General features: G+C 40.6%; 1 protein-coding gene across 1 annotated transcript in view; it reads left to right on the top strand.

The window, feature by feature from the left end:
* Window positions 1–5,408: 5,408 nt before the first annotated feature.
* Window positions 5,409–10,695, top strand: part of sgsm1a (small G protein signaling modulator 1a) — a gene marked incomplete at its 5' end in the record, with an annotated part of 40,273 nt that continues 34,986 nt past the window's right edge. Inside the window, 2 exons of the mRNA XM_083645328.1 lie at window positions 5,409–5,427; window positions 5,568–5,611. Coding sequence (XP_083501454.1) covers window positions 5,409–5,427; window positions 5,568–5,611 — 63 coding nt within the window. The remainder of the gene's footprint in view (window positions 5,428–5,567; window positions 5,612–10,695) is intronic.

The following is a 10,695-nucleotide window of genomic DNA, read 5'->3' as shown; positions in this document are numbered from 1 at the left end:
TTTATACTTGATGCAGGTATGACAGTTACAAGATTTATTTGATTTTGAATAAGGTTTGAATTGAATCTTTTTCAATGGGGAAATTGTTTTGCAAGATCTTTTCAAGATAACATTTAGTGATACTATTACCAAACATCTGATGAATGGTTATTTGGATAATACAAATTTTCTGCCTAAGATATTCATATAAATGATGTGCTCCTAGAGTCAATAAGAGTGAACCCATTATCACTTGAATATACTGTAGCTGCACAAATTAGATTTTTTTAACAGCTTCAACATGCTACCGACTGGCCTCTAAAGACTCTCATTTTCAAGGACTAGCCTATCTAAAGTTTTCCATGGCATTTTATAGGCTACAATTTCTCATTCTACATTTTTATTTTTCATTATTGGAAACTACTCATCCAGGATGTGTTATGATGCTGATCAACCCAACATGCATGCAGTTCATTTGTTCAAAATCTTGACAGCTATAAATAGCATCTTGAGCCATCTTGACTTCCTGATCCTATGTTATCTAATATAGCTTGGTAAAGACATTGAATAGAATCTCTGCAGCATAACTGCACTCATTAGGAAAACGTAATAAAATGACTTTGTAATCAAATCCACCGCTTTTAGCACTGACCAGTTTGCAAAGGCTGCTAACTAGATATTCAGATAGCAGCAGTCACACAGGTCAATGAGTGGAAAGTGCATCAAATGAAGTTAGATTGGGAAATGGATATGACAATGAGATAGGGCATGAGATATCCAGCGTCATCCTGAAATTGTCACTTAAAGGCCGAATGGCGGCCAAACGGGCTGGCCTTTCTGCAGCATTGTCACAACCTCCAGGCTGGCTGTGAATGGCAGCATGTTTGTTTCCTACCTATTAGCCTACTTCAATAAATGTCACTTTTTGGTAGCATTGAAACAGTGAGAAGACTTTCCACTTTTGTTTCTTTGATTGCTATAGTTCTGATACTTGTGTTGGAGCACACAATCACTGGCCATAATCAGGCCTGGCTCATAGAGTTGGCATGCAGCCTCTCCTCTCTCTCCCCAGAGGGCTTTCATAGTCCGCTTCCCTGGCTGATTCCAACGGCACTCTAGTGTGCTCCATCAGTAGCTAACGAATGGAGCTCTCCACGGTGCTGAACCTGTGACCTGTGACCATTTTGGCCACTAATTAGTCATTTTTGCCCATTTAGTTGGCCCTAATGACCTCATTCAAAAATCCAGCCCTGTCACTGTCTGCTGGGGACCCTATTTGGGACCCTTCCAAATATGAATGCTTTCAGGCTGACGTGTCCGAGGCAAATAAAACAGAGACACAGAGATACATACAGAGTTAGATACCAACTCGATCTAGGTTTTCTAATTTTTGTCTAAGTGCTGATGTGTAGATGTAATAGAGGTAGTGCACTTTAAGATCTGCACAGGCATGTGGCAATACATATAATAATTATGTTTTGGACCTTTTTATTGTGTTTTCTTTTTATTCTAAATTGTTTCCCATGTATTGTATCTTTTTGTGTGTATAGTCCATTCATCTTAAGAGTTGCTCTGAGGCAAATTCCTGACAACTTTGTTGACAAGGCAATAAGTTATTGAATCTTGAAACAAGATGTTGTTGAATAGCGGTTTTATTTGAAAAGTAATAATGAGCAAGTTCTCATGTAGGCCGATGTTCGATGTTGTAACCCTAACCCTAACCCTAACCCTAACCCAGTGTCAGAACGATAGATAGATAGATAGATAGATAGATAGATAGATAGATAGATAGATAGATAGATAGATAGATAGATAGATAGATAGATAGATAGATAGATAGATAGATAGATAGATAGATACAGTAGATAGATAGAGATTCATTCTCTCTGCCAGAGCTGGGACAGAGGACGGTAAACAATCAGCCAGTGGTTGCTCAGACAAGGGCCGGGACCCCGAGGGCCAAACTTGGCACCAAACTGCAGCCCTGGCCTTCTCTAACATACAGTCCTGTCAACGTGCATCGGCACAAATGGGCTGAAGAACATCAGACTGACAGGACCTTCAATCACATGGCCTGCTGCCTGTTACAGCATGTCGACTGTAATCACACATGGACATGTGCATTCTGCTGACAGTCTCCACACCCACAGACCAACAGATATGGATTTGACACAGTATTCTTATTTCTAATCTTGTTTTGATTTGGTTTAGTTTTATTTACTGTTGCCATTCATTGTCAATATGAGAATTTGTCAATATTCTTCCATCTCTGCCACTTATTTCCCTGAGTGGGGATTGTCTAGTCCTACAGCTACCTTGGGCTCACAGCGAATTAGAGACAGGTGATGTGAGAGCAGAAGTCTTGGCATGCCATTTAACAAGGCCAACTATTAGCCTATGTTATTTAAAGCCAGAGCAAGGTGTGAGTCATGCCAGGAACGGAATCCCAGGTTGAACGGGATGTTTGTGAGAGAGAGAGAGAGAGAGAGAGAGAGAGAGAGAGAGAGAGAGAGAGAGAGAGAGAGAGAGAGAGAGAGAGAGAGAGAGAGAGAGAGAGAGCTACCATGAAGAGGGCTTTCTCTATTCCACAAGAATAGAAGAATCAAAGAGGTGAGCTTGAAAAACAGCACTGAGTGACAGTGACTCGGACATGCAATGGACACAGAATGCAAATCTTTATTTCCAGTTGCCTTCACAGAAATGAGAATGCCCCAGAAGAAAATGTCAAGTGTCTCTTGCAGTAAATCAGTGCAGTAGAATGGCACAGATCATCAGAAGAGAAATGCAAGATTAGAGTGTGATTGTAGGGAGTGCCGGCCTGTACCAATCAGGCACCCATAGGCATTTTTCAACATAGGGTTGTCAACTCAGTTGGGTGTTGGGGGTGGGGGGGGTGGGGGTGTTATACAAACTCAAAAACTAATAAGATGCCATTTGTTATTGCTACACAATGACCCCACAGCATCAATCAGTTCTCTCTCTCTGTCTCTCTCTCTCTTTCCCAAAAATGCGCATGCACGGATTGCACACACACACACACGCACGCATGCATGCGCACACACACACACACACACACACACACACACACACACACACACACACACAAACACACACACACACACACACACACACACACACACACACACACACACACACACACACACACACACACACACACACACACACACACACACACACACACACACACACACACACACACACACACACCAGTACCATGCAAAATAGAAAAATAGGATCATCTACTATATAATTTGCATTTCACTTCATTCTTGACATCAGAATCAGAATCAGAAAGACTTTAACATGTATTTTGTTGTCAAATTAATTAATCACCAACATAGTCGAGGCATATGGGAGAGGGAGGGCACAATCTTTTGAAACTTAAAAACATTGTTTTGCGTGTATAAATAGCACACATGCTTTCAATGAATATTAATATTATTTTATTATATAGATTTTTCTCTTCTCTCATTTGGCACGCCCCTATGGATGGATGGCGCCCCTAGCATTTGCCTTTACTGCCTATGCCACAGACCGGCACTGTTTGATGTATCCAATATGCACATCTTGAGAGGTGCAGCAGATTAGTGGATGGCGGTGTTGAAACCAAGAAGGAACTTGAGGGCCCTGGTACTGGTCCTCTCATCCTCCTTCCACTGTCATCCTGTGTTACCAGTCCATCCTCTCACCACCTGCTCTACCTGATGGCCTGGGGAACCTCCACACTGCAGTGGACTGAAGCTTATGCCTACTCCTTGTTTTGATATTTTGACCCAGAAAATGGTTTGGTTTTAAAGTCTTGTCACTGATAGACCAATTAGTGTGCACAATACAATGAAATGGCAAGTCCCTTTTAAATTATTATTATTATTATTATTATTATTATTATTATTATTATTATTATTATTATTATTATTACCTTTATTATTATTATTATTATTATTATTATTATTACTATTATTATATAAAAACAGTAAATTCATAATCCATATGTGCCTGAAGGTAGATTTGTTTCCTAATGGTGCCTATTTTGGGACTCTTGAGCGCCATAAATGTCGCCATCTACTGGACAATATGAGCTCTTATAGTTGTTTGTGAAAATTATTGAAGTGAATTGGAGGAATTAATAGACCCTTGTATCAACCCGCTCTAAAAAGTTAAAATGGCTGTATATAATAAATTATTTGGCACAGACATTTATACGTTTTACTTTTGAAGTAAATCTTTCAAATTACTGTAGGCCTACGAATAATAATACAATGTTTGTTCAATATTTTAATGTATGGAAGCAGTTTACTGTCTCTTGTAAGTTAAACATAGGGGGTTGGGTGCTCACTTTCATTGCTTCTCCTGAAACTTGACACATATACTGTATATCATATGTTTTAACAAAGCCTTTTTATTGAATGCAACCACATAGCCTACTATAGTGTTAAATGGCCTGGAGGGTCGTATTTGAAGCAGTGGAGTAAAGTGCATCCAAACCGTAGCCCTAGTAAAGTAGCCTACAGTAGCCTACTGAAATAGTCTACCCCAATGTATGTGAATCTTCATAAATTTGGATTAGATCAGACTAGAGCCAGAGGCATGATGTATGAAAGAGCCTGATAAAATGGCTGATTGTCATGATTAATGAGATTATGCAGACAAAAAGCGACGGAATGCATGAATAGACGATGCTACTGAATAAAATCACACAAATCCCATTCATGCAATGCTGGGCTCAACCTGCAGTCGACAGAAAGGTAGTCTCAACAGAAAGGTAGCCTGCTATCTGCATCATGAGACAGTTCATATCTTGACCACAAGATGGCGTGAAGATTAAACGTTTGTTTGATTGGGGACATGTAACAGGGAGGAAACAGGGAGAACCTGTTTCTATTATGTCTGTTTATTTTCCAGTTCATAGATTTGTTTCTTACTACTGTCTATTTGCATTTTAATGGTTGTGCCTTTATAGAGTCCTGTGGTGATGATAGCACTACTAGATTACTATTAGAGTACGAGTAGGCTAATTTATCCAGGAGGATATAATTTAACCTTCTCTCAACATGTCTTAATTGATCAAACAAACTGATTAGGATATAAAGCCTTGATCCAAATTGTGTAATAATAAAATAAAAAATATATAATAGGCTATACTGCTGTTTTTAATTTAGGCTATATGACCATTGACTGTAAACCGAGTTGGCTGGTGAAAGCATAAGGTTGGTCGTACTTTGAGGCTTTTCCAGTGGTGAGCCAGTAACCACACAACGAGGAAGTGGCTTCCCCCGATTTGTGTCGCTTTAAGAGGAGTGTGTGAGGAGGAGGAGGAGCTGTGAGCCACATCTCTCTGTACACCCAGCAGGCAGGCAGGCAGCATTCAGCTGATGGGAGGGGCAGAGCTCGCAGACAGGAGAGAATCCATGGCAACAATAATGGCAGGTGGGAGAAAAAAAATCAGATAGACCCAATGAAAATATCGTAATCCAATTTATATTACATGTATGGATATGATGCGTGGTAAGTTCCTCTAATGCCATGTGTAAAATGCTCAGTGTGGGACTGTTTCTGCTGTGTTTTAGAAGCCGAGACGCGTCAGAGACTGCTGCGCACCGTCAAGAAGGAGGTGGGTGTTTTCAGTCGGAAAAACAAACAGCAGCCTATTAGTTTGCCAGTGATGATAAAGATGTAGCCTATAGCTCCCCTGCATACAGGAGATCTCTCAGATGAGTAGGCTATCCTGTTTTGGTCACATTTGACTTGTGGGGTAGTTCAGTGACTGTGTCCATACTGCATGATAAGGGTGCTTTCTTTTCCTCGTGATGACACTGAGAGCAGATGGGGTTTGATGCCCCTGGGCATCAGAACCTCTTTTTGGAGTTAGAGTTAGACAACTTTTAGTCTAAACTGTCTTTATTGTGATACTAAGTAGCCAATCAATTGCAATTAAGTGTGTTGGGGGGAAGGATCTCATATTCAAAGGCAACTGTAAATGTAGGGCTGGCTCCTCCAATATGAGTTGGTGGGCTATTTATTGGTGGGGTGGTAACAGATTGTCTGTAGCCAGGCTCCCCTCTTCTAACCATCAGCCTTCTGCCAAACCATTTGGTTTCAGAAGGATTGTGTGTGTGTGTGTGTGTGTGTGTGTGTGTGTGTGTGTGTGTGTGTGTGTGTGTGTGTGTGTGTGTGTGTGTGTGTGTGTGTGTGTGTGTGTGTGTGTGTGTGTGTGTGTGTGTGACTGTGAGAGAGAAAGAGAGTGTGCTGCACACGCATGTTTTACCCAAATCAACCTCACATAAAGCTATTGACCATATATGTGAGCAGCTATGTCTATCTGGTTTCTAATAAAGTAGTGCTGCTAATCAGAATCAGAATAATTAGGATAATACAACAAAAGATCAGAAGTCAACAGGGGTCAAATGGTCAAATGGAGCCCTTGTCACCTTTTAATCTTTCTGGCTGTCAAACTGACTGATTGGAAAAAGGCTTTCTTTCAGAGCCATTTATCCTGAAGAGTCTACAGCAGTGATTATCAAGCTTTTTCATATCAAGGACCCCTCATTTAGTCTGCATTAGAACCGCGGACCCCTATTTTATGAGATTTTGTCTCTTGGCCACAAATCGAAGAATATTTTTGTATTATTGTTAGAGAGGATTTTGACCAGAATTGCATGACTATCTGTAGAGAAATAGCAGTGAAACTATGATCAAAACAGCCATTCTTCTACAGTACATTCTTTAATAAGTCTAATTGTTAACGTCTTGTAAATGACAAAATAATGGTGAAGTTTAACAATTTGTTGGGGACCCCTGGAACCCCCTCAAGGGCCCCTCGTGGTCCCTGGACCACACGTTGAAAACCACTGCTCTACAGAGCTCTGCTTTACAGACCGATTACCCCAGACCACAACTGTTCTTAGCTCGCACATATTGGCTATATAGGATAGGATAACATTGAAAATCATATCAAATTACTGACTTGAAATAAGGCCTCTGAAATATTATTGATCACTTATATGTCATAAAACCTGCCCTGTCGGGTTTAATTGATATCGGTTTTTGAATTGCAATAGTGATATTCTTGGGTTGAAGTGGTCAATATCCATTCTCCATTTAAACCCAAGATAATCATAATAATAATAATGTGGTCGCTATAGTGGAGGTTCTTGTTTTATTTGTTCAGGGAAAGGTTTTTCCTCAATATCAGCAGCACTCCGCTTAACATTCATACATTTGCACACCATGACACCTGGGAGCTTCCCAGTACAACCACAGTCTTCTGCTGTTGTTGGTGTGGAGCGATGCCTTGCTCAATAGGTGTCTCCACAGCAATTGTTAATGGAGCAAAACGTTAAGGGCCTTAACTCATTCACTTTTCCTGGCACAGGACAGGCGGCGCACTTTAGAATGGATTGATTTCTGTCCTGGCGCGGACTGTAGTTCTGTCTCTGACAATCTCATAAACTACAACTTACTCAACACAAACAAACAAACACATAAAAATCACATGTAGGACCTTGTGGAATTAGGAGTGTAGAGACTGTGTGAGTCAGTCCTGTCTTATAAGTGGAAACCAGACCCTTCCTGCCTCCTCCGTGCTGCGAAGGCCTCACTCACAGGAACCTTTTCAGGCTAACCACATCACTGCTTTACCACAAATGCAAGCACATGCCAAATACAATCTATGTGGCTGAGTGTAGTTGACCTCAGCTGCACACACAATATCATTAAAGATGACATTTCACGGAAGGAATTAACTGTAGTATAGGACGCTGCACATCATTCGCTGTCATTTGTCCAGATGAATAAACAAAAATCATGGTGATACATGGTGATTCTAACACTTTGAATTAGGTTAGTTTGAAATAGTGTTTCAGAGTAAGCAAAAATTAAAATGCTTCAGACTGAATTTTGCAAAATTGGCACAGGTAATAGACGGGTTTCATGGAATTGTCAGTCTTGCTCTGCTTCTCTTTTTTTCTTTTTTCCTGTCTATAGCAAACACTGTAACAGGAAGTGAGCTGGGGTTCAATTTAGAATGTTTTTGTTGTCAAGTTAAAACCGTCTATACTAAGGTTTTTGCTGTTGTTATTTCTTATCATTTTTGTCTGGGTTATGCCATAATGGTGTTTCTTGGCTGTGAGTTCTAACATTCTCGTCGTCCAGTTGGTCATGTGCCGCCAGGCTGCACAGATATACAGTACCTGGATCTGAGCCATGAACCATGAATAGAGGTGGCAGAGATCAGTAGAATAATCTTCTCACACAAAATTGGTTTGAAAGAGACCCCTAGGCTTTGATATAGATTATTTCTCTCTCTCTCTCTCTCTCTCTCTCTCTCTCTCTCTCTCTCTCTCTCTCTCTCTCTCTCTCTCTCTGTCTTTCTGTCTCTCTCTCCCTTCTCTCTCTCTCTGATTGTGCTCCTTCCTCTCTGTTCCTGACTGTGTATCACACATGTGCACGTCACACACAAATACACACCTGTGTTTGCTCAAGGACAGAGAGGGAGAGAGAGAGAGAGAGAGAGAGAGAGAGAGAGAGAGAGAGAGAGAGAGACCATTATAAACATACAGGCCACAGAGACCTGCCATTCATTTACTTTTCTGTTTTCTTTCTTTTTTTAAATGCTGTCTGCTTACTCAGTATAACGTTTCAGACAGCCGTCAGTATGATCATTCATCAGTCTTCTTGGCGCAGCCTCTCTCTATGTTTTCTGCTTAATAGAGATTTTTTCAATTCCAGTTAGCATATTGATAGTAGCGTTGATACAATTAGATATGAATTAGAGCCAAGTGCACAGATGTATGACACTGCACTGCAGGCTCTGGCAGCAGGGAAGCCCTCTGTTGTTGTTGTTGTTGTAGTAGATACTGATACACTGAGGGATTACCTGTGTCCAGAGAAATGCATTATTATAAAAATTTGAATTTTGATGCACACTAATAATGGTCTGTGCTCATGTAATTACCTCGACTAATAGCTCAGACTAAAAAAAGTACAATTTTTTTAGAAGGGTTAGGGGGAAAACACAGAACGCATTTAACATAGGCCTACCTGCCAACACTCCCAATGTTTTGCGGAGGTCGCCATTTTTAACTCAAAGTTTCTCATATCATATGGAACTAGAACACCTAAGGAATCGATGGTACCCACCATGTCATGCTAGCTTGTCAGGAAGGGCACTAAATAACACTCCAAATTTAGGCTAAATTTAGGAAAAACTGGCATAGCAATTTTCAAAGGGGTCCCTTGACGTCTCACCTCAAGATATCTGAATGAAAATGGGTTCTATGGGTACCCACAAGTCTCCCCTTTACAGATAAGGTAGCATTTTGCCCAGCCCTTACTAAATGCCTTTGAATATGAAAAATAGAAATGTTGGTATAATAAACGTTAATTACCAGTATATACTGTATGTTGTTCTCTTTCATCAAATTAGTAGTAGCTATAATTGGGTAATTGAGTGATGGGGTTACAGTATCCTACTGGTGGAAGTGCACGGTCATAATCTGGCCATCTGGTAGTGGGGGATAAATTGTGGCCCTGCCTATCATCAAAGTTGCCCATCCCTGCTGTAGCCTGACAGTAGACTAAATGAATGAATTATGTCTAAGACCTTGGGAATGGCAGTAAGTTGTTCAGATAAACTTAACAAAATATCATCTGCATATAAATTAATTTTAAAATGATGACCTCCCACTGAGATACCCGTTACTTCTGAATTGTCATAAATCGCAGAAGCTAAGGGTTCAAGAGCAAAGATAAATATTAACGATGACATTGGGCATCCCTGCCGCGTCCCCCGAAATAACTGAAAGGGAGCAGAAATGATGCCACTGCTTCTGACAGAGGCCATTGGTTCATGGTAAACTGCTCTGAACCATTTCATACAGACAGAACCAAATCCATACTTTGATAGAATGAAGAATAAATATGGATATTCTATTCTGTCAAATGGTTTCTCAGCATCCAGCCGGCGATATTGCTAGTGCTGGTCGACTGAGAGAGCCGGCACTGGAGATCACCTGAAACAATCTCCTCATGTTATTAGCTGACTGACGCCCTGCGAGGAAGCCCGCTTGGTCCAGATTCACTAGGGATGGAATAACTTTTCCCAGACGGAGAGTGAAAACTTTTGTACAGTGTACATTTGTACAACACAACACTTTAGAATCGTTAAATGGCCGAAAATTGCTTAATGGCTGATAATTGCTCATTAACTGGTCTTTCCCAGGTTTTGGAAGAAGGCTTATTGTTGCAGAATGCATTGGGGCGTGTGTGTGTGTGTGTGTGTGTGTGTGTGTGTGTGTGTGTGTGTGTGTGTGTGTGTGTGTGTGTGTGTGTGAAACCCATCATCATAATGGCTTACACTATTTGGAGGAAATTGACTGTTTGCTCTCTAACCGTTTGACATGAGTAGCAAGCATCTTTCCTGCTTTGTCGTCACATTCAAAGCACTTCCTACAAAGTCTCTAAAGAGCGACTCTTCAGCAGACTCTTCATGTAGGATTGATTGTTTGCAATTCAGCTCTTAGAGCAAGCAAGCAATGTTTTCTGAAGTGGGTCAACATTTTGTAGGATCTTGCATATTGGATCTTCTCCCCCCATTCTGTTAGTAGATTATTTTTCTTTTCAATAACTTTTTGAATAACCAATTATCCACCCTGCAGGTGGCCTAAACCCTCCCAAACCGTAAAAAAATATATATTT

The sequence above is a fragment of the Poromitra crassiceps genome (assembly GCF_964638095.1).
Source record: "Poromitra crassiceps genome assembly, chromosome: 10".
NCBI classification, from domain to species: Eukaryota; Metazoa; Chordata; class Actinopteri; order Beryciformes; family Melamphaidae; genus Poromitra; species Poromitra crassiceps.
This window is presented reverse-complemented; position numbering and strand designations above follow the sequence as displayed.